At 42.4% G+C, this 23672-nt stretch overlaps 2 protein-coding genes across 6 annotated transcripts in view; one reads left to right on the forward strand and one right to left on the reverse strand.

The window, feature by feature from the left end:
• MCF2 (MCF.2 cell line derived transforming sequence) overlaps nucleotides 1-8842 on the forward strand; it is a 72979-nt gene extending 64137 nt beyond the window's left edge. For 3 of the 4 annotated variants that reach the window (XM_048514269.1, XM_048514270.1, XM_048514273.1), the window contains 6 exons: nucleotides 308-371; nucleotides 549-655; nucleotides 1546-1658; nucleotides 2125-2237; nucleotides 3006-3106; nucleotides 6852-8842. In XM_048514269.1, the coding sequence (XP_048370226.1) occupies nucleotides 308-371; nucleotides 549-655; nucleotides 1546-1658; nucleotides 2125-2237; nucleotides 3006-3106; nucleotides 6852-6892 (539 nt within the window). In that variant the 3' untranslated portion in view covers nucleotides 6893-8842. The remainder of the gene's footprint in view (nucleotides 1-307; nucleotides 372-548; nucleotides 656-1545; nucleotides 1659-2124; nucleotides 2238-3005; nucleotides 3107-6851) is intronic. The other variant, XM_048514271.1, reaches the window with a different exon arrangement.
• Nucleotides 8843-9469: 627 nt separating this feature from the next.
• On the reverse strand, nucleotides 9470-22319 carry F9 (coagulation factor IX). Of its 2 annotated transcripts, XM_048514274.1 has the most exons (8): nucleotides 22253-22319; nucleotides 19837-20000; nucleotides 18930-18954; nucleotides 18092-18205; nucleotides 16873-17001; nucleotides 14428-14636; nucleotides 10870-10984; nucleotides 9470-10131 (listed from the first exon to the last, which is right to left on the reverse strand). In XM_048514274.1, the coding sequence occupies exons 1-8, from the start codon at nucleotides 22317-22319 to the stop codon at nucleotides 9587-9589; spliced, it is 1368 nt and encodes a 455-aa protein (XP_048370231.1). In that variant the 3' UTR covers nucleotides 9470-9586. The 2 variants fall into 2 exon arrangements, with proteins under 2 accessions (XP_048370231.1, XP_048370232.1); XM_048514275.1 differs by lacking the exon at nucleotides 18092-18205.
• Nucleotides 22320-23672: the final 1353 nt, after the last annotated feature.

Genomic DNA, 23672 nt, shown 5'->3' on the forward strand with positions numbered 1-23672 from the left:
AATCTATTATTGTTTTTAAGATGTATGATGGTGCTGCTGCCCTTGTGAAAAGGGAATTAGGCAACTTCATGGAGAATAGCTACAGTAGGTATTAGCCATAATGACAAAATGGGACATCCATTCTGCCTTTGAATGCCAGTTGTGGAGTTGGGCAGATAATAGAGAAGGGCTTCTGATTTCTTTCTCTTCTGGGGCATCTGTTTGGCCAATGTGTGGGAAATAGAGTGATGGACCCAGTGGAACTTGGTCTGAACCAACAAGGTTGCTCTTAACTTCTTTAACTAATATCATTCAATTATACTTTCAGTGGAGAAGCAGCAGCAGCCATCTTGTGTAGACCCAATCCAGCTCTCTCCTCCACTGAACAATGGGTAAGTTAGATGAACTTACACATGCACACATACTTGCAGTGTTAAAACATTGCAGAAGCAAACATACTTGTGCAAAACTATAGAAAATAATTAAAAAGAAATTGGAGTGTTGTGGATGTTACCTTCTCCTTCCTTCATGTATTGCCCTGAATTGACTTTTGTTTTTCTTTTTTTCAGAAAACAGCCAAGAGCTTCCATAAGCTCAGAAGAAAATGATTCTGAACGCACCAGCCCTGTGGCCTTAGAGAATATTACCTCCTCTCCCCAGAACAAGCCAAACAGATGTATGTGGTTTTTTAACATACTTTTTTCTTAATCTGGGTGAATAATTTTCAGATTGCCGCATGTTGCCCCCATATAAAGTCTTCCTTCAGAATATAACCTGAGGCAAGTGCTCTCATTGTTGGCTTTCTCCTGAGAATCCAAAGAAAAGGCTGGGATGCCATACAGGCATATAGTAAAAAGTAAGATAGTATGTGGTGGTCCTCAAATTGTACCACTGTGCAGACAAAATGTTTTCAGGTTTGAATCCTTCTCCGTTGTCAATTAGAACATGTAATGTGTAGGGTCTTTTGACAACTTGACATTAACTGTGACAGTCGGATGAAAGGAAACTAATTTCTGATTTGGATTGAGACCATGTTGCGGGGGGGTGGGGGGTGTCTTCAACCTTTCCCCCACTCAATCATGTAATTTTCCCAATCTGAAAAGGTTCCCAAACATTTTTTGTGTTGTTTGGAGTTAGCACATCTGTTGGGACCTGATGGTTAGGGGAGTGTCCCACATACAAGTCCTCCACTTGCACCCCACACCTTCTAGCTACTGGTGACTTCTGGAAGAGGGATCCTAGGTGTCCTAACAGCTTCCCCCTTTGACATACAAAAATAAATAAGAACAAAAATACTCAAGCAGTTCCGCTGAGCAGACCTCACTCAAGAAATTTAGTAGCTGTTAAGGTCTGTCAAAACTTAGAGAACCCAGAACTGTCAGCCAGTAAAATGGACAGGTCTGGGGTATGAGTGTTCTAGATGTCAATTCTTGTATGTTCTAGACTCCTTTTCTCTTTTTAAAGATAGATATTATTTTAATAGCTAGTATCCATAAGCAACTTTTATGTTTCTTTTATATCAATTTTATATCTTTTTATATCAACTTTTATATTGTTTCTATGCAGCTTGGCCAGGAATGTCTCATTCCTTGGAGATCTGCGAAGGTCTTGATGACTGGTCTAGTAATAACTACTTCTCAACCTGCTCCGATACCGAAGAAGAAGATGGATATCAGCTGGTTGGTTGAATCCTCCGCAGTGCACCTGGCATAGGCCCAAAACTATTAGGAGTGAAATTGTGCCAAATCTATTGTGTGCATCAAGTCTAAATTGATAGGGTTGAGTGGGGGGCATCATTGGCATGTGGTATCTGTGATACCTAACCTGTTGTCCCATCTCAATCTGCCTTTGCTTTCTCTCCTCCCAAACTTATTTTGTTCAAAATATGTATTGCTGGTTTTCCAAAACTAATGAGCATCTTTAAAAATAAAACAAATAGAAAATTGTTAATAAGATGGAGGGAACCAAAGCCTAAAACAACAACCATGCCAGAAATAAAATGTCAACTTCTGATTTGCCTGCCAAATTATCTAGTTTCAAGATGATTTCTAAATAAAAATTGTGATTACAATAAATTGGTAAAACAGTAATTTAAAAGGCATTCCCTTACTTAACATTTGTCTACCCTCAATATTTATCCTGCAGTCACCAGGAAAATATAAGGCCTTGGCAGACTGTAAGAAGAGGGACTCAGAGGACTTGCTGGTGAAAAACGGGGATATGATTCAACTTTTGCATGAAGATGGAGAGGGGCAGTGGTACGTACTCCAAAACTACTTCTCCTAAGAGCCAGTGTAGCATAGTGGCTAAAGGGTCAGGCTTAGACTGGAGAGACTTGGGTTCAAATCCACACTTAGGACATGAAAAAATTATTATTCCTGAGTGCATCCCAAGGAGCTGTCCAGCAGACATGCACTGAGCGTTCCTGGGAGGGTGAAACTTGTTTCCAAGGCTCATGAGTGCCTGATTCAGATTGCAACCACAAAAAGAGGGGGCTTTAGCCTCTCCTCCCTTGACCCCACACACACAATCATTTTCCCAGCCTGAAACATCTCTGGGAAGCTGCTGCTTGCCCCATTGGGTGTGGTTACACGCATGCGCCACAGGGGATATATAGCAGCTTCCCAGGTAGTTTTGGGTCAGGAAAATGGCACAGGTCAGAGGAAGGCCTGATATAACTCAGTGTGTGCACACCTTGGAATCAAGTTCCCTCCAGGAATTTGCAACACATGTCAGTTTATGAGTTTTTGATGATGGACCTGGGAACAAGGTATCTTGAAGTTAAGCCAAACTGGATGAGCTCGGGCTGGTGTCTCAGCCTGAATAACATTGTGAGGATAAAATATTTGAAGAAAGAAATGTTGAGTTCTTTATAGGAAGATAATGAAAATGGAATAGATTTTCTTACCAAGTAAAGAGACGGCCTGTTGCTCATGTTGTGTGATTGACTTGGGTGTTATTTTTTTTGGGGGGGGGGGGACTGCAGCCCTTTTCACCCTTTCTGTTTTTCTTTTTACATTTAAAAGGTTGATTAAAAACCTCAATCAAAGGAAAGAAGGCTGGGTTCCTGTCAACAGCTTGCAAATAATCCTTGGGGACTGTAGCTTTCGGAATGCCAGAGTTACAGGTATCCTGGGATGAGCCTCTCAGTCATTTCAGAATTGACATATGGGGGCCCATGCTGGCATTTGCTGCTTTGCTCGCTCGCTTGCTTAGAGGAGAACACAGCTTTCATCTTAATTTTGAAGATAAGCAGAAAAAATCAATAAGGCAAATTGCTTCAAAAATTTAGCAATAGTATACACTTTTTTTAAAAAAAATTATTACAGGTTTTTTTTAAAAAAACAAAAAACAAATAACACCCTAATGGGGGAACTCTAAAGTGTTATAGTGGTTGCAGAAGAATTAGAATTAATTCACATCACTTTATATTACCTCTAACTGAAATACAAACTGGAGGGGATTTTGCATTTGAAGTGATGGGAGGTCATCCGTATACATTTGGTCTGTGATGGCTTTTTCACACTTGCAGGTCATCATTTGATGGTTTAGCCATCAAGTGATGACTATATTTGTGGGAATGAACCCTTACTCCTTACTTTAAATGGATGATGTATTCAGACTCTAGTGGTTTTGTATACTTCGGCAAAAAAAACCCCCATACAGATTCTGTCTTTCCTCAGCCCGTGATGAAGGCAAGAAGCATGCTTGTTTTGTTTGTATTGAAAGCTATGATGTTCGGCTATGATTTTATGGGAATGACCCGACTGTGCTTAAAAGCTACATTCTGTTGCTCATGATGTAGTCGTGGCCATAAATTAATATTCTTAGACCAGTGCCTTTTTAAATACAGTAAATAGAAAGCATACACCCCACAAAGAAGGCTTACCCCTAAAAAATAAATAAATCTGAAACTCATTTAGTTGTATATGGTTGAATTTTATTTGGGGGTTGTGGTTGGGCTCCTATAGAGTATGATAAGCCAGCTCCTCCTGCCACACACATTGTCCCTTTCTGTCAGAATACCTTTAAAATGGATGATGTTATCCTTTGTGATAAGCAAGATGCACTTTCATCTGGAGTTAATAAGGATAGCTAAGTGATTCTGAGCTGCATTCAGTAGAAAAAATGTGTTTTGTCCCGTCTTTGACAACTGGGAACTTTGTTCACAAGGGTCTCATTTCATTTCTAAGTCTTGAGTAGAGCCCTTTCAGCTTGTACCAAGGTTATTTTTCCTCTGTCAGGGCTAGAAGCATGCTTGAGTGCTGAGCTTTTTTGCTATCATGTGCCACACCAACCCTTGGGGGTGGGGGGAGTTTGGTCATTTGAGCATTCCTTGCACTGGGAGCCTGTGAAACTTCCACAAGCAAAGGTTTCATCAAAACTGGGAAATACGCAGTGTAAAATGTCATGGTTCTTTGAACTGAAGGTTCCTTGTGTTCCATAAAGACCACTCTGAAACTTGGTATTAAATGCAGGGAGTTCAAAATTGTATTTAAGCAGCAATAAGCACTTTATTAAAGTACACATTGCTAAAATTGTGCATCCCAGGCAAAGGTAGTTTTAGATGAATTGATGCACTTTACAGTCATTCTGTTCTTTCATGTGAGCAGACTTGGGTATTTATAGTTGCAGTACAGAAGCCAAATAATCCTTTTGACCTGAACTGGAATGATCTGAACGAATCTTGCCATCATCTCCTGTAATGCCAAAGATCACACAGATGTTGCCATTTGCCAATGTTTGTCTAGTGTTTTTTGAAATAAGGGTGATCAAATCCCTGTTGATCTTCAGTACATTAAAAACATGCTTTGTAATGTTGGTATGTACTCACTGTTAAATATGCCCACCATCCTAGGCACCTAAGAAAGTATGGCCTCGTTGGACTGCATCCCAGCGGGAACACAGTGTACATTCCCCATCAGAAATGTGTAAAGTTTATAGGGCTGATCATGATACTCATTTATTAAATGATCTGGTAACAGCATCGCTTCTTAGAAGCAATTTGGACCAAAGCTGTGTTGTTTTTGTTTGTTTGTTTTGGACATTTGTACTTTCAGACATTTTGTAACAAGAGTTTCGTGTTTTAGTGGGAAAAATCTGTCAAATTTTCACAGCCCTTGCTGAAAATGTTTTGCAAGTACAAAGGGGGGGAGTTTATAGCCAATCAGAATTAATGCAAAAGTGGATTGCACTTTTAATGCACTTTAAAGATTTAAGTCACAAACTTTTGCACAGTAGCCTTAATTTACGATGTGTTAGTGGAATGCAGAGATGTTTGGATTTAGTTGTTTTTTGCTGGGTTTTAAGAACATAAGAACATAAGAACTATTTTGAGACAGAAAATAACTTCATGACTTGCTCCTCCCCTTCACTCTGTCTCGTGCTTGAATTACAGAGAAGCAATAAACCAACATTGTAGCATTGAGTCTTTGGTAATTGAAAGGGAAGCTCTGTGAATCTTATTTAGTGGGCAGCCAAATCCAGGGGAGTGGCAAATTGGCTCATGGAGCTGGTGTGGGGTGCACTGGCGTGTTCCCCCTCCCCCCCCTTAGCACAAGTAGCATTTACACAAGCAGGGAGGACAAACAGGGAGGCAGGCAGGCACCATGGAGCTCCACGGTGCCCAACCCAGAAGCAAGCTCCCATCTTAGAGCTTTGCCAGCCTAAACCTGCCTGCCAGCACTGCTGGGGGCAGCTAGAAGCATTCCCGGGGACACAGCTGACCTTAGTCAGCTTCCACCGGGCTTTTGGCCCAGGAACACCCCTGGCGCAGGAGTTGGAAGTCCATTTGCTGCAGTGGACATTTTTCAGGAAGTCAGAAACTTTCTTCTTTCTTCAGCCTCTCCATGCTGCCTGGAGTCCCTCTGGAGGCAGCACGCCAAATAGCTCTTAGCTGGCCTTCAGCCCTCCTGATTGGACGGTTAATCTCCCATTCGACATTTATGATTATTAGTGATCAGTGAACTTCCCATCATTACCACCCTCTGATGTTCTAGAACAGGGGTAGGGAACCTGCGGCTCTCCAGATGTTCAGGAACTACAATTCCTATCAGCCTCTGTCAGCATGGCCAATTGGCCATGCTGGTAGGGGCTGATGGGAATTGTAGTTCCTGAACATCTGGAGAGCCGCAGGTTCCCTACCCCTGTTCTAGAATTTCTCTCTACGCTGCTTTTTCTCTACCTTAACATTGGTTTGTGGAGTCATGTGCTGTAGCTTCCAGTTCTTTCTTTTGATATGCATCCCCCTACCATCCCCTTTTCCGCCTGTGCGCTCATTCGCATTGAAGAATCTTGATGAAGTCTTAGGATTGCATCAATATTCTTTTTGTGTTGTGTTTTGTGCACCTATGCTTTGCTGCATCAATGGAAGAATCATATGTATGATGGCACCAACTTCAGCATGTCTGTTTTCAGTGTTTTATGAAAGTTCACTTGCTCGTCGGTTTCAAAAAGAGGGATGAAGAGAGACACACACGATTTGGAACAGTAGCAAACAGTGCAGACTTTGAAAGTTAATTTTTTAAAAAAATCTGCACAAGGGAGGCTTTGAGTCCCTCCTAACAAATAACGCCAGGTAACTTGGAGCACAAAAGTGGGAACCATTCCTTTGGTGATCATCGGTTTTTCAGTTGGGCAGGATTGTAATGTATAAGAATGCTGTGTGGTAACAACAGAGGCGTAGCTCCAAGGGTGCGGGAGGGAGTGCACAACGCACCGAGCGCATGCCCCTGTGGGGGTGTGGCGGGGGCGGGGCGGTGGATGCCCCACTGCACCAGGCGCTTTCCCCCCTTGCTACGCCTCTGGGTAATGAGAACCATGAACAGGATATAGTCCTCCTAACCTTAACATCCCTCTTTGTTGCTTTGTAGACGCTGCCCCTTATAAGACGAGAAAGTTAAGCTCCCCGTGAATTTGAAGGGAGAACTAATGTCATGTCATTTTTGAATGCTGCAGTGGAGGTTTGAAATGCTTGTGTCTGAGATAGAGGGAGCATTCAGTGGTTGGAGTTCCCCTGTGCTGACACCCACCAACATTTGTCGCTCATCACAGCTTCACTGACATTGAACGTGACCATCAGCGGAAGCCATTCTTTTGACGTTTCCATTTTTTTCTCCACCAGTGGACAGTGCTGAATCACTTTGTTTTGAAATGCTGATGGGACTTCTTTCCTCCTCGCCATGACATCCAGTAAATTTCATTTGACAATTAATTTAATTCTTTACCTCTTTTTTGTTCTGATGGCCAATAACTTCTGTTCATCGGCATCAAAACCTCATCCTTATTGAGCAAAGCCCACACCAGTGTGCTCGGCTGCACTCGACTCGGTTCACAAATGTAATTCTGGCTATAAGAAGCTCCGTTTTCTATCTGGATTGATTCATTTTCAGGAAGGGGTGCAAATATATTCTAATGGCATCTGTGTATAGACCACTTTGAGGTGCTGGATGGTGCATGAAGATGCAGTAACATTGAGAAGGAGCAGGTTCTCCTTTTGCACTAGGGGTCTGATCCAGAGCCCACGACGTCTGTGGGCCGTGGCTCAATACCTTATTAATTTGACAACTCAGGATTGTCAGAGGTCACTTTGGGTTCACCAGTATTCCTAAGCTATCTAGCAAAGAGTCCACGTTTACATTGAACACTTTCTGATTTTTTTAGAAGACGTGTGCCATAACTTGAGTTCGGTGTCCACTTTTGCACTAAAAATAATGTACTTGTTGCAAGACTGCACTTTTCAGCATCTTTATTGAAAATAACTTGATGTTGGGATGGTCTCCTTTTGATGATGTTTACATTATGTTTTTATGTTTTGCCCATGTATTTTTTCTTTGTATGTATATATATATGTGTGTGTGTACAGGTCGTTGAAGGTCTACAAATCTCATTTGCAATGGCATCAATACATAGAGTAGGTATTGTGCTAAGACCACTTGCAGCTATCCAAGATGGAAAATGAATAGTGTGAAAGCAGAAAGCAACCTGAAATGGTCTCTTTGTTAAACTTTGTGGCCCACAGGAGAAGGACTTTCAAAAGTAACCTGACTTTTGTTTTGTGAGCTACAGATTTCAAATGGTACCACAAAGTTGGTTATGACATGAGCATATTTTAGGATGGTTATCCCATAGCAGACTTTGGTTGAGCAGAGAGAGAGCTGCCGTCTGATCATGTAATGCATTTAATGGTGACGCACTAACACATTCTGATGGGTCCCGGATGTATTAATCAAATGCTGTGTGTTATACTTCATACACCACCCAACATGAACATGACCCCATTAATCCATTACACTTTAAATGAAGGGATACTTTATTTAAAGTATCATCCAGCCTGCAAGGAATCCTATTGGATGATTTCAATTGTATTTGTATTTAGAACTAAATTGGTTTCCTTTTTAAAGCAGCTCTCTTGTCTGACACATTAAAAAGGGGGCAAGAGATACCATGGCACAAGGGCCAGCCAGTCCTGCTGTGAAGGCCGCACGTTTTAACTTCGCACCAAAATATTTTATCTTGACAACCACATTGTGCACATCCCGACACATCTTGGTCTTTTAATCTTCATAGTTCTGAATCTGGAAAGCTTTTTTTAATGAAATCGCCTAGGTCTGCAAATCCGAACAAACAGTCTTAGACTGTTAAAACTTTGCACAAAGCATTCGACATCTTCAAGTAGACAGGTGTACCACTTTCGCTGCAAATGTTACCTGGTACTTTAAGCTTCACTGGAGGGGGACGAGAGTTCCCTTGTCTAGTAATTTAAATTATGTAAACTGTAAATGTACTTGTAAAAATGTGTTAAATCTATATTTAAATATACATATATATATATATTGCAAATTGGTAAATAAAGAAATGTATATAAGAAGTTTCATTTTGTGTGGTGAGTTTGCTGCTGCCCTAGTTGACAAGTATTCCTCAGACTGCAATTTATTTGTGGGTTACTTGCAATTTACTGTAACACATTGATACATTGAGTACTGGATTCATTTGCAGTTGTGATTTTCCGAAGGTCTCTAAAGTGTGTTTACCCTCACAACAACCCTGTGAGGTAGGTGTCATTTTTTCTAAATAGAAGGGGATCTAAAGTTGGTGCATGAAGATGTGTTCAAGGCATCGCAACCAGCCACTAGGAAATATTCCCACTATTATATTTTTCTGGGATAGAAACTCATGTGTACACCTTGTTTCTAAAAGATACGTTCTCAATCTTTAAAAAATGATCTGTGAAGCTATTTCCAAAAAAGTAAGTAGGAATCTTGTGGTACTTTAAAGACTAGTAAATTTTTATTTCAGCATATGCTCTTATGGACTAGAATCCACTTTGTCACAGGCATGTGATCTGCTTAGATCTGCTGAAGGGCATCTAAAACAGCTTATTCTGGAATAAAAACATGCTTAAAGTGCCATGAGATTCCTGTATATTTTTGCTGTAACAGGCTTGCACAACTGTCCTCTGGAATTATTTAAGAATACACATTGGCAGTTGTTTAAATTTTCCCCTCTCCACAAGAGGATGATCCTTTGAGAAGGTAAGGTAATTTTATTTACGGTCAAAGACCAACAATATCTTTTGGAAAGGAATAGAAAAACTTTGGTTCTGGCCTTATGTACCCCTTGTTGTGTCTCTGATCCACTTGACATATCTTGCAACTCTGGTGTAGACACCATATTTGTCTTTCATGGCACACTGCTCCCCCCAGCTGGTTATCCCAGTTAGAAACCAGGTGCCTTCTATTTCTGTTGCGTGGGGACCTCCACTGTCTCCTTGGCATGTATCCTTTGCCTCGTAAGGATGTCCTGCACAGAACATGGTGGGCACAATGGTGAATCTGGTGCTTCTCAGACAGGTTGCCCTATCAATCAGCTGAACCTTCAGTACCTGGAGGATGCTCGCCTCCCTCCCTTGGTATGCCAGTCTTCCCCAGCCACTCACAGTGCTTCCTCCAAACTTGAGAAGGCTGTTTGTGAATTCCTTGTCTGCTAGGCAAACAGGGGTGACATAACTATTCAGTTCCAGTGCGGAATCCAGTTCGAGGAGGGCAATGTCATTGTGGTACTTCAGGCTACTATTGTATGCAGGATAAGGGATTATCCTGACCACGCTGCGCTCCTGTTCGGTGTGGTCATCTTCCTCTAAGTTGAGTTCACCTGGTAAATGAGTCATCACAATTCCATTTTGTTAAAAAAAAGTAGTTGACATTCTATATTTATTGTTAGAAGAGCTTTTCTCTTTCAGTCAAAGGTCTGTTGGGTCCAGCATTGTATGTATAGATAGCAGGTAGACTTAGCAATGGCTTAGGAATGGTCGGGGATCCCAGAACTTTTGAGCTCCCATCATATTCCCTGTGGAAGGATACATGTGGGACTACCCATGCTATACCTTCCACACCTCCAGCAGTGGTTTTTGGAATAGCCATGAATATAGTTTTGGGACTACACAATCCCAGATGTCCCTGCCTAAATGGCGCAATTGCCTGAAGCCTTACACCATGTGCCACAATTATCTGGAATGTGGGGTGAAGGCTACAAGAGGCAGATCCTTTTCAATGTCGGCACTGTAATTATGGAACCTCTTTCCCCACTGAGTGAGTGTGCTGAGTTTGTGCAGTCAGCTAAAGCTGGACTCAGGGTTTCTGTTGATAATTTTAAAAAGAGATTTGTCCAGATCAGCCCCCAACCCCAGATGCATTAAGACTGGATGTAACTATGCAATAGTAAAGAAAATCACTTTGTACATGCTTAAGAGCATCATCATTTTCCTGTCACACAAGGGCCAGATGAGACAGCCCACAAAACCGTATTTTGATTCTTCCAGCCCCTGCACTCCTCTATCCCTGTTAGGGGACAGCACTAAATCCCAATATCTGAGTTGTTCTGCTGATTTACCTGCAACAATAGTGCGTGGTCCAGCTTCAATGCAATGTGCTGCAGTCACAATCCAGTTTTCATTGATGATTGAGCCTCCACAAAATCCCTTCCGCTCACTGTTAAGCACATGAACCTGAGGGCAGAGACAGCACACCAATTCATGAGCAATTCATAAACGTGGGCAGGAGAGCAGTCCAAAATTGGGTATGGTACACTCTGGCTGATCATGGACAAGGGCTCAATGGTAAAGCACATGTTAAGTTGAAGGCCTGCAGTTTATCGAATCATTCCATTTACAAGTAAAGGGCAACAATCCCAAATGTATTTTGTGAACGCCACAAAAACTCAGATACATTGGTGAATGACGACAATACCCCGAATATGATAGTCACACCAGTGAATCCTGTGCTGACAAATGGGAAATATATATTGGACAGTCACAAAATTGTCTGAGCACATAAACATCTCCGCTAGTACATTTCAAACTTCCCAGTTACCATATGAAGAACTAAGAACCAACCAAATAAGATGCTTGAAGTTCCAGGATCAGAGATTTAAGCTTTTTTTTAGTGTAGTGATCAGAAGCAATGGGACCCGGTTGTGATCAGAAAGAGGCGGTTTAAGGTCCCCCACCCCTTAGTACCTTTTCCTTAACCCAAAACAACCCGGGGGAAGCACTTCTGCCATTTGGAATAAACTTATGGGTACAGCTTGCCCAAGGGAGTGTGCATAGTAGCTTTCCGAGAACATTTCAGGTTGGGAAGACAATGATGGCTTCAACCCCCTTCCCATTTCTGTATTCTGTGGTCCACTCGTGCACACACACATACACGCCTGGTTTTTTAAAAAGCTGGGCACTCCAATTAAGAACTGCCTGCATGTTCTTTGTTTTGCCACTAACGATGATTGAATACAGTGAGACAGACTCACACCTGAGTGAACAGGTATAGGACTGACCTTCACAGGGACTTGGGTAGGAGCATTGACCTCTAATAGAGAAAAAAAGAGCAGCCACTAAGAGCTGAAGATGATGAGTTGTTTTTCATACCCTGCGTTTCTCTAGCTTAAGGAGTCTCAAAGCGACTTACAATCACAATCTCTTCTTCTCCCTACAACAGGCACCTTGGGAGTAGGTGGGCCTGAGAGAGTTCCGAGAAAACTGTGACTGGTCAGTCACCCAGAGTGCTTCTCGTAGAGAACTGGCGAATCAAATTTAGTTTGCCAGATTAAAATTCACCACTCTTAACTACTCCACCCTATTGGTACTGAGAAGGAAGAAGAAGAGAAGAGTTTGGATTTATACCCTGCCTTTTTTTTCCTGTAAAGAGACTCAACACGGTTTACAAACTCCTCCCCTTCCTCTCCACATAATATACATCTTGTTGAGAGGAGAGAGACAACATTTGAGAGACCTATGGAACCAGGCCAGTTATATGATTTCAAGTGAAGGTATGGTTGTATCTGGGTGGTATATTGGAAGAAAGTCTTCTCTTCTCAGAAACAAATGGGTAAAAAAACCTATTGAGCTTAACTCAACTGCTACTGCAGATGGGAAAATTAAAAGTAGTTTGGGTGGTAGCAGCCCTCTAGAGGGCAGCAAAGGCTGAATGGCACACAGCATTTAAATTATCTGAGGAGAAATTCAGCACTTTTTTGGGCAAAGTTTAAGTACATGACCTCTCTCCTCCAGGTAAGAACCATAGTTTAATTGCTATAAAGATAAGATTAATCAGGGCAGGTATGAAATGGAGATGTGGGATGAAACAGAAATTCTGGATCAAATCCTTTTTATTGTCTACAATTTATGCATCAATTTTATATATTTCAGTGCATCTCAGCTTTCAGTGATGTGATTTGTTTGTTTGTTTGCACAGGAATCATCATAGTTCAAGAAACTGATTTTTTGCTCTACCAAAATTTATAAATGAGTGCTGAAAATTCACAGCCAACCAAAACTGTAGTTGAAAAACTCACTAGAATTTTTAGGATGTTGTGGTTTTTCCGGGTTGTGTGGCTGTGTTCCCATAGCATTTTCTCTTTTTCTTTTTACAGATGCAGGCGAAACATCAGGAGACAATACTACTGAAACATGGCCATACAACCCAGAAAACCCACAACATCCTAGTGTTTCTGGCCGTGGAAGCCTTCGACAGTTCGCTAGAATTTTGTTTTCACTTTTGCACTGACTTCTATCGCCAAGGTTCAAGTGTCAGTCTGAGCTCATCTGTTTAGGGTTCATCCATTACTATGAAATGCTTATTGTTTCAAATGGTAATAAAATTAGTTATTTGACACCATCATATCACAATAGAGACCCACCATAAAGAGGCGGATTTGGCGAGTCTCCAGCAGGCTAGAGAAGAGGAAAGCACTGAATCGTCATCGTGCAACTGAATCTCAGCTTTATGATTTTTTTTCCCCAAATTGTAGAGAATAAGCACTTCTCCTGGTTGCAAGGAATAATGCCTGGCCATTCCCTGGGGATGTCACAAAAACTGGATGATTTGTGGCATCCAAGGGTAATCCTTCAGTGATCAGCATCAAGCTCCCTTCCTTGCTTTGTGGCCAGCCGAATAAATTAAGCAAAATCAAGTGCCCACATTTTTTTAAAATTTGCATAATGTCTTCAACCAACTTAAAGCAGTGGCTTACAGACACACACGGAAACCGCCAGCAGTAATTGATGCACAGTGTGTGACTGCCGCCCAAGACTGCCTGCTTGGTGCTGATATCCTGCTATTGCAATGGCCTAATTTCCCATAGGCTGCTTTAAGCCAGGTTTGGATTTAGGGACCTGCCTTTAGTTGCCAAGAGGACCCATTGCTGCAGCCACCTGATGGAGTTACAGTGGGCTATTCAATGAAAATGTCAGCCCGGTATGTAGCAGCAGCGAAACTCCATGTTGGGGATTATTAGGAAAGGGACTGAGATTATAAAAAAGCAAATACTGTAATGCATTTGGTGCAGCCTGCTTGGGAACATGGTATATACAGTTCTAGTTGCCTTGTCTCCAAAAGGACATTACAGACCTGGAAAAGATACAGAAGACAGTAACCAAGATGATGAAGAAAGGCTGGAGAGTCTGAGATTTTTAGGTTTAGAAAAAAAAAGGGTAAGGGGAAATATAATAGAGGATCTACACAATTATGTATGGAATAGAAAAAGGAGACAGAGGGAGTTTCTTCTCTCTTCTGAGGCACCCAATGAAATTGATGGACATTAAGTAAAGGATAAAGAAGAGGAAACACTGCTTTGAGTAATTTGTGGAATTCACTGCCAGCGGAGGCAGCGATAACAACAAGCATAGACAGCTTTAAGAGAGGTTGGAAGATTTCATGGAGGATAGGGCTATCTAATGGGAACCTTCACATTCAGAATGAGTAAACCTCTGAAACCCACTACTAGGAGGCAATATCAGGGGAAGGAAGGCCTTAGCCACTGTACCCTGCTGTGGCCCTCTAGGCAGCTGAACTAGATGGATCACTGGTTTGGTCCAGCCGGGATCCTCTTGTTCTTATCATGTGGACCAATGGCAGCTTTTGGTGATGCATCCCTGCCAGCAGTTAATCGTGCTACCTGCCAAGGCACTTCGCCTTTCTTGCTGTCTGTGCCCCCAACCACTCGATTTCGGGTTGCTGACAGGGGAACAATCTTGGTGATGTTGTCCAGCTCTTCTATGATGTCATCCGTGTCATTGGTGGAGAACCAGCTGTCAAATGAGTTCACGGAACGAGTGAGCTTGCTGACCACCTCTGGAGCAGAAATCCTTCCGCATGGAAAGGGCACTGCAATTAGCAGAGAAAACATTTCATTCCTATGACAAGGTGGCCTCTGGCTCTTGAAAGCACAGGCTGTGGTAGGTTTATTAGTCTATGGAGCAAACTGGACATCACACCGGGCACTGAGCTCCTGCCCAAAATGGCAGCTCTGTGTTGAGTCCTCTCCTTCCCCCTCATATTTAAGCCAAGGAAAAACTGATATTTTTCTCTTGGCCACCATTTCAAGGTTTCTTCCTATTTTGGAGGCCTATGAGTTGGCTTATCAGCTCTCCAGTGCCAGCAACCCAAAATAATGATTTTCTCTCCCACTTGTAATGGCTCTAAATGGTCCTTGCCCCTTAAGTGATTAAATGGGTCTCTCTGCAGCACTGCAATAAGTTTTGTGGCTCAATGGGAGAGTGCATGTTTTGCAAGCAGAAGATACCAGGTTCAATTCCTGGCATCTTCAGCTCCAGGATCTTGGTTTGCAGATGACATGAAAGACCTTTTGCTGCCTGGGATCCTTGGAAGCTGCTCCAGTCAGAATACACGGAACTGAAATAGGTTGACCAATAGTTTTGCTTAGTGTAAGGCTGAATTTTATGTTCTTATTTGATCAAACAGCAGCCAAAGTGTACATGCCTAAATAATGGGGAGAGAGGACAGAAAGATCTTAAAAGGAGCTTCCATTGGGTGGACTGTGCCATTCTAATTGTATCACTATTTGGGGAGGGTGATGGCTCTGTAGTAGAATATCATCAGAAGTTCCCAGATTCAGTCCCTGGCATTTTCAGTTATAAGGATTATGCAAAAGACCCAGAGGCATATGGCTTATAGGGACATGGGATCACCCATGTCCCGGGTGCATGCCACCGAGCCCCGCCCCCTGCCTCCCTGCAGGTCGGCTCAGGAGCTAGCCTGCAGGGAGGTGGGGGGCGGGGCTCAGAAGCAGGTAGCTGCGCTACCCACCTGGGCTGGCCGCCGCCACCAAGCCCTGCCCCCTGGCCTCTGTGCAGGCCAGCTTTTGACTTCCCCAGACCCTGCTGGTCTGCACAGAGGCCAAGGGTGGGGCTCAGCGGTGGGTGACCCTGCTCTCAAACATGGGGGGGCGGGGGACGCACGGAGAAGGGGTTGTCTCCAGACGCCTCTGAAAAGTCCTCAGCCTAAGACCCTGGGGAGCCACAACCAGTCAAATCTTAATAGACCAATGGGGAGTATAAGGCAGTTTCATGTGTTCATCTTCTTCTGTCTTTCAGTGGATCACAAAGCTTGCCCCTAGGCAACAGACAAACACAGTCACTGCTAGAATTTGATAAACCATCCTGTACCTGAGCACTTTGACAGGGGTTGCACATCAGACTTCAGTGTTATGACAAATGATGTGGAATGGGGAAGAAGGATAACTATGGAAACAGTCATCTTCCTAACAAGATGATGGAAGGTGCCAAGATTTCACGCTTTCATATTTGTGTGGCTTAAAATTATGGCACCCTGGGGAACCCTTGAAAGTCAGTAACTGCAGCAATTAAAAGTGCTTGGAAATATATTGCACAGAAGTATTCAGCTTGGCCAGACATTTATTATTATTATTGATTGCCATAGCACCTTCCGGCATGCAAAGTGCTTTGCAATACTTGATATTGTTTAGCATCAAAAATAGCCTGTGAGACAGGTTTTAGCAGCATGACAGTGACTTAAGGCCACACATGGAGACCTGGACCATGATCCCCCACAGTGACGACTCTGGCTATGACATAACAGCATGCTGGGGGGTTGCCCCTTTCCAAAGACATGTTCTTTAAATTTCTCACTTTGTCATTGGATTACATATTAGCATAATCTTTATGCTCGTTCATCCTGATTCTCTTATCCTGCTATGGCACACAGTGGAGGGAACAGATGGGAGGTTTGTAATGTGGCACCTTTAGCTGAAGGCAATGTCAAGCTGTCATTACCTACAGAACACGAGTTCTCCCCACACCTCTGGTCCTGTACAGTTGCTGCTCAGTCTACTTTCTCAGGTTCTATAGAGTTTCAACTATTGTTAGAAAGTGCCCAAACTGCTCACTCCAGCAGCAGTTGAAGGTACCCGTAAGATGGTGTCAAGCAAACCCCAAAAGCATTTCCTGGAAGCAAATGACTTTTATTCATTCCAGAGGAGTACTTATTCAGTGGGAAATTATGCTCAGTAAAGTGTCTCTCTGGAAGGGGAACTCTGCTGCAAAATTCACCAACTGTGATCAAAGACTATCTAATATTTTACCTGCTGGCTCACAGGTCTTCTGGTCTGCCCCAAGTTTGTAGCCAGGAGCGCAAGAACAGATCACTCTTCCCGATGGGCTGTTCTTGCAAAATTGCTTGCAGCCTCCATTCTTAGTTGCGCAAGTAGCGTCTGATGGGGAAGGGAATCAAATAGAATGAAAGATAAGGGCTTTTTAAAAAAACTTAGAGGTGAAGCTGGGAACCAACCAAGGTAAAGAGGACCTGCCATCTCGGCCCCAGCAGGGTTAGTTCATGCAGGTATGTTTATTGCATGAAGCCAGGTGAGTGGTGACTGTATGAGTCATCTAACACCAGGGCAGTGATTCTGCCTCACCTCTGCTGTTTTAATTTGAAAATGACTCTTTCATTTCTAATTCTTCCTCATGTGAAATGGATTTATGAGTCTTTAATTTCAGGCCATTGTTTTATTTTCTTGTGCTGAAATGCTCCCTTTAAATGTATGGAATTCTAACACTTTTGGGGGGTTGGTTGCATATAAATGGCATAAGAGAAACAAATTGGAAAGACCCGCAATGAACATGGCTGACATGGCGCTAAAAGGTACAAGTGACTCTGTATCAGAACAAAAAGAAACAAAACATAGTACATCCCTCCATGAAAGATAACTTTCAAATCTCTTGAAACATAACACCTTTAAATAGTTCCCTCATTTCAGCAGCCTCTTGAAATTGAAGAAATCAAGCAGAATAAAGGTTTGTGTGAACCAGATCTTGGCTTCTAGCACCCAGTTTCTATTTCATCCTAAACCAACTCGACGCATCTTTTGCACACAGATGGTACAATACTACACTTTGTTTCCCTTGGGTCTCTGTGAGAAAGGCTGACTATAAATGAGATGGATGGAAATAAATGCAGTATGTCTGTTTTTATTGGGAGGAAGGAAGGTGAAATGGTATAGTCTGAGCCTGTCAGATCTCAGAAGCTAAGCATGGTCGGTACTTGGAAGGGAAACCACTGAGGTAGACTCTGCAAAGGAAGGCAATGGCAAACCACCCCTGCTTCTTCTTTGCCTTGGAAGCCCCTTGCTGGTGTCACCATAAATCAACTTTGATTTGACAGCACTTTACAGACAAACATTATTTTCTGTTAACCTAACACAAAAGGTTAAACGAGACCCCAGGATATTTAACTAGGTAGTCCATCATCATTTAAAATAATTAGATAAGTTGGACAAGTCTTGATTTCCACCTTTTACTTACCTAATTCACAGTTTCTTCCTTCAAAACCAGCGGAACACCAACAGATATAGTAACCAACTTGATCCTCACATTTCCCTCCGTTTTGGCAAGGGTTTGATTCACATTGATCTCCATCTTGGAAATTAATGGAATTAATTAATAGAAAGTCCAAGATCAATATTATTATTTATACACTGCCAGAAAAGCGGACGGAACTCAGCCTTGAAGAGCTTGTCAAGTCAAACTGAACAATTGAAAGAAATTATGCAATTGTAGTCCCCTAGACTGGTGCAGACTGGGGAGCTATGTATGTCATCTAGATATTTGCCTCCACATGGAACACGGAAAGCCCCCACAGTAAATGGAAACTGTAATTCAATTGGTATGTCCTCAAGAATCTGCTTTTTCTGATCCCTTGATATTATAGACCATCATACCCAACTGGAATGAGCATTTCGCAGCAATTATTAAATTTTCAAAATGTCGGTATTCCTGAAAGGAATAGTTGAACATGAAATGATTATTTCTGACAGTTTTCTGAAACTGCGTGTATTCAGATATAAGCTATTCCCTGTAGGCAGAGCCGCTTGCCAACAGTGCTGTAGAAACCAGTGTTTTCCACAGCAGCGTCTCAGCTAATCCTGCGGGATTATAAGGAATTCCACATATCAGATGTAGCCTCATGACACACCCAGAACTGTGAATTGTCTGATAATGATTCATGTGATGAAGTGGGCTGGTGAATTTATGGCAAAGGGGTCACAATAAATGAACTACAAAGGTAACAGATGCTTGATGCTGCATAAGGAATACTCAGCAAGGTAATGTATTTGAAGGAAGATGATAAACTTTCACTTACCAATATATGCATTCCAAAATTCCACCTGCAAGGAAAATATCAGAATTTAATGAAAAAAGTAAATAATTGCAGAAAAGCCATTCATAAATGTACCCCATACCTTTTCTGTATTTCTGGATACTGTGGACATGTGTTGTGTCTTTATTGCATAGATCAGTTTATACAATGTGATGTTGTACAAATAGGTCAGATCTGAAATAGCTCTATGGGTGTGCAGCAGTTTCACAGTAGTGCAAACCCCCACTGGAATCAAGTGTTGCCATAGGGGTTGGGGCTTCACTGAGCATCTCTTCCCCTTCCCAATCACTAGAAAAACCAGTAAAATACAGAACAGTACTGCAAGAAATAATGCATGCTCCAAGAAATTGAGCATATTTGCTCTTTATGTGCAGGTTTTTCATATTGCAGCATTATCACAGTACAGAACTGTATTTTTTTTTATTTTCAGTACAGTTTAACTACACCTTTGCCAACAGGTAAATAAGGGATCCAACAATATAGTAATCATGGTCCTAGAATGCAGGTGAATTTTAGAACCCAGTGGCAAAATTGGAGGACTTTGAGAGAAAGTGGGGCTTTATTTGTACCATATTTAATTAGAATATGGAACTCATTGCCACAGGATGAAATGACAGTCAATATCATGTGTGTTGAGTGCCATTAATAACATAGATGGACTTAGAAGGGAATTAGATAAATTAATGGAAGAGAAGAGCATCAATAGTGATGAGTAAATGGAACCCCCATATATCAAAGGCAGTGTATCAAACAGCAACAAGGGAGGACTTGCAGGTCAGTCGCTTGGCTACTATGAGAAACAAGGTTATCGGACTAGATGAACCCTTGGTGTGATCCAGTAGGGTTTGTCCAACAGTCTAGAAAACAAGAATTCCACATATCGGCTCACCGTTTTCTCCTGGTTTTCAAAGACCTCTCTTGCTTCCTCAAAGCTGCATTTTTCTTCCAAGCACTCTCGCTCAAGGTTTCCAGCAATCACCTCCTCCAGGCGTCCAGAATTGAATCGTTTATATCGGAGTAAAACTGAACTTGCCTCTTCCCGATCAATGAAAACTTCAGTATACATATATTTCAAAAGTACATGTTACAGAGAGGGATATGCATAAATAAACGACAGCTGCAACTGTCCAAACACAAGTGCTCCCTGGCCTCTTAAATAAGATTGCCAACCTCCAACTGATCATAAGGTAAAGGAGATCAGTTCAACCTGGAGAAAGTGGTTGCTTTGGAAGGTGGACTCTAGCAGCCCAGTCCCAATTGTGGAGGGAAGCTCCATGTTGGCACCATAAAGGTGGTACCACACTGCCTCCAAAGAGGCTTTGGGAGGCACAAAAAGAAGGGAAAGTGAAATGCCCTCCTGCCACCTGAATAATTTCATAGGCTACCCAGGCTTATGCCACACTTTCTGGTGGTGTAAGTCTGTGGCCACCAAGTGGGGTGCTCCCTGGGAATGCCCCTGGCTTGGCTTCTGCTGCGTTAGTGTGTGCTCAGATGCCACATAGCTCCTGGGCGGCAGCTACTTCCATATATGGCTGCCATGGAGTTGTGTGGCATCCATACACTGGTGACTTTGCTCTCCCTGCTGGCGTAGGTGTCCCTTAAACCAGCGGGCTGAACACACATGCTGGCACAGCTCTCTACCACTCCCACAAGCTGTTTCCCCTCCCCCTTTATTCTTGATTGGGCCCTATGACATTATACCCCATTGAAGCCACCCCATTTAAACCTTGCCCTTCTCATGTTCTACCCCACATATCTCCAGGTATTTCCCAACCCAGAATTGGCAACCCTATACTTAAACCATTTCTGAAAGCCGTATGTTTTCAGGTGCTCTGACTGGAATTCACATCATGGGACAAAGCAGCTAAGTCGTGACAACATTCCTAAAATGGGCTGAAGAAAAGTACCTAAGTATTAAGCCAAGTAGGATATATAATTTATACATTAATACAGTGTTTCCCAACCTTTTCAACATCACGGTACCCTTGACCTCACTCTTCATATCTCACGGTACCCCTGCCATCCCCCCCACCTTCCCCTCCCAGTGCCCCTGCTTGCCACCCCCCCACCTTCCCCTCCCGGGGTGAAGGGAAGCACAGGGGGGATGGGGTGGGAATTGGCTGCTGACCTTGTAACAGGCCCTGTTTCCTGGGCCAGCTCCATGTCCTTACTGGCACCGGCGGGAGACACCACAAAAGTGAGGGGGGCCGCTAGTGTTGCCGCGATACCCCTGCTCACCTATGCCAGCAGGGAGAGTACCACAGAACCCTGGTTAGGAATCACTGCATTAATATAATATATCATATGCCTAGACCACACCTTAACCATTTTATTTGTTAATCAAAATAGTTATTCTCCACATTTCCTCATAGTTCAAGGCAATTAAGAGAGATGTCAAATTTTTAAAATGAGACAGTGTTGTAAAACAGATAAAAGAGTGAAACTATGTGTCTTTCACCTTTAATACCCTTAAATCAGGGGTTCTTAGCCCCTTTTTTGTGCCACAGACCCCTTTAGCAGCCTGGGGAAACATATGGGCCTCTCAGAATAATGTTTGTAAAAGACTACAAAGGGAATAAATTATATTAAAATACAGATGTATGTTAAATCTCAGTTAGATGTTAGTGAAAGCAAAGATCCCCCCCACCCCATTCAAGTTCACAGACTCCCTGAAATCTGTCCATGGACCCTTCAGGGCATCCATGAACACCAGGTTAAAAGCCCCTGTTTCCTCTTCAATATTGCAACTTGTTTTTGAAATATACCCCACTGTCAGAGTAACTATGTTAATTTCTTTTCCTTATTAATAATTTACGCATTAGGTGTAATTTCACGTTAACTTCCAGTGAGATAGCTACTTTGCATTTGCTACAGCCAAAACAACCAAGAGTCCTACAAAACATTCTAGACTAATTGATTTATTGCTTTTGTAAGCCAGTGCTGGGTTTTGGTTCACACTCTCAAAAGTGTTTGCAGCAATAAATTCATTATGTTTAAAGGTGTCAGCTACCTGTCAATTTTTGTACTCATTTGATATTGAAAGGGAATGAATGTATACTCTATGTTATGGAATGCAGAACTTACAAATTAGATTGAAAAATCAGTTCTTTCTATTAAGGAAAACTGGGCCATACATGTTATTTCTCTTTTCTCCGGATGATCAAGAGGAAATGAAGGGGAAGGCAGTTGTAAAGCTCTGCATGTTGCTTGTAAATTATTTTATTCCTTATCACATTATAGGAATAGGGCCCTTATTTCAAGTCAAAAGAAATACAGGTGATGGGTTAGCTTTAAAATGAACCAACCTGCGTATTCAGCATTAAGGAGATATCCTAGAAGGAAAACAGCAAACGTGAAGGAGCCTTTTGCCATATTCGTAAAACAGCATCACAGATTCACCAGCAAATTGTTAACTGGGAGCCTCTAGATCAATAGTTCCAAAGTGCAAGCACATATTTGTTTTGTTTTTAACTCAGGGGCAATCTCCTAATTAAAAGCTTCTAAATGGAGATCTCTGGAAGGCTAAAAAATGGCTACCCTGCAGAAAAAAAATAAATGCTACTCAGTTGTGATCATGACAACATCTTAGAAAAGAATTCTCAGTGACTTCTAAGGGCCAGGTCAAAGATTGCTAGATCTACAGTCTTTCTTATTCACTTCAGCCAGTGAGAGATTCTAAAGAGGAGGCTGGAGAGTCCTGAATTAGTCCCTGGCAAGGACATAGGTAAGGATTTTTTTTCTCTGGGTTCCTGTGTCCTAGTAACAGACTTCCCTCTGTGATACACCTCTGAAGATGCCAGCCACAGATGCAGGCGAAACGTTAGGAACAAGATCCACCAGACCACAGCCACACAGCCTGGAAAACCCACCAGAACCAGTTGAATCCAGCCGTGAAAGCCTTCTACAATACATCTTAGGGTTTGTTTGAAATGTTTGTTTATTTACTTCATTCATACTCTGTCTTTCTTCCCAATGGGGACTCAAAGTGAGAAAGCCCCTCCCCCCAGCTGCCCCATGTATCCTCTCATCTAGGGCCTACCAAAACCTAGAAGTGGCCTTGTGTGTTAGATTTCACTCTTGAAATATACAAAAAGTTATTGCACCATGGGTCATCCTTGACCCATTAAAACCATAGATGTGCAGGTGCATTTAACATCAAGAGCCAGCATAGTGTAGTGGTTAAGAACAGGTGGACTCTGATCTGGAGAACTGGATTTGATCCCCCCCCCCCCATGAAGCTTGCTTGGTGACCATGGGCCAGTCACAGTTCTCTCAGAACTCTCTCAGAGCCCCACCTACTTCACAGGGTGTCTGCTGTGGGGAGAGGAAGGGAAGGAGTTTGTAAGCCACCTTGAGACTCCTTATGGTTGAGAAATCCAAATTCCAATTCTTCCTCCTGCTCTTCTTCTTCCGCTCCCGGAAGGCCTGTCCCTCTCCACCAGCCCAGATTATCCCACCCCTCGTATTTATTTTCTTTTAATTAGACTTCTGAATGAGCTCAAATCACAGAGTCATCTTTCATCATTTCCCAGATCTTATGCTTGTAAAATATTTACAGGAAATAAATGTCAGAAAGCAAAGGGGGAAAAAAATCATTGACTGTAAACTGCCCCCCTCCATCCCAACCTGCTTTGAAATCCTTATGTTCAAAGCCTGCTTCGGTTTTTGAATGATTCAGAGAAGGCTGAAAAGATTCCCAATGAGTTGAGTAAATATGATTATTAA

This window comes from Sphaerodactylus townsendi, linkage group LG13, assembly GCF_021028975.2.
Source record: "Sphaerodactylus townsendi isolate TG3544 linkage group LG13, MPM_Stown_v2.3, whole genome shotgun sequence".
NCBI classification, from domain to species: Eukaryota; Metazoa; Chordata; class Lepidosauria; order Squamata; family Sphaerodactylidae; genus Sphaerodactylus; species Sphaerodactylus townsendi.

Excerpts from the sequence above, each read along its gene's own strand:
- F9 (XM_048514274.1), bottom strand. The coding sequence starts at position 22,319 with ATGGCAAAAGGCTCCTTCACGTTTGCTGTTTTCCTTCTAGGATATCTC. Across the intron at positions 17,002-18,091 it reads AGGAAGAAACTGTGAATTAG|ACGCTACTTGCGCAACTAAG; the intron begins GTAAGTAAAAGG and ends CTTCCCCATCAG. Across the intron at positions 14,637-16,872 it reads GAAGACCTGTGAGCCAGCAG|TGCCCTTTCCATGCGGAAGG; the intron begins GTAAAATATTAG and ends TGCTAATTGCAG.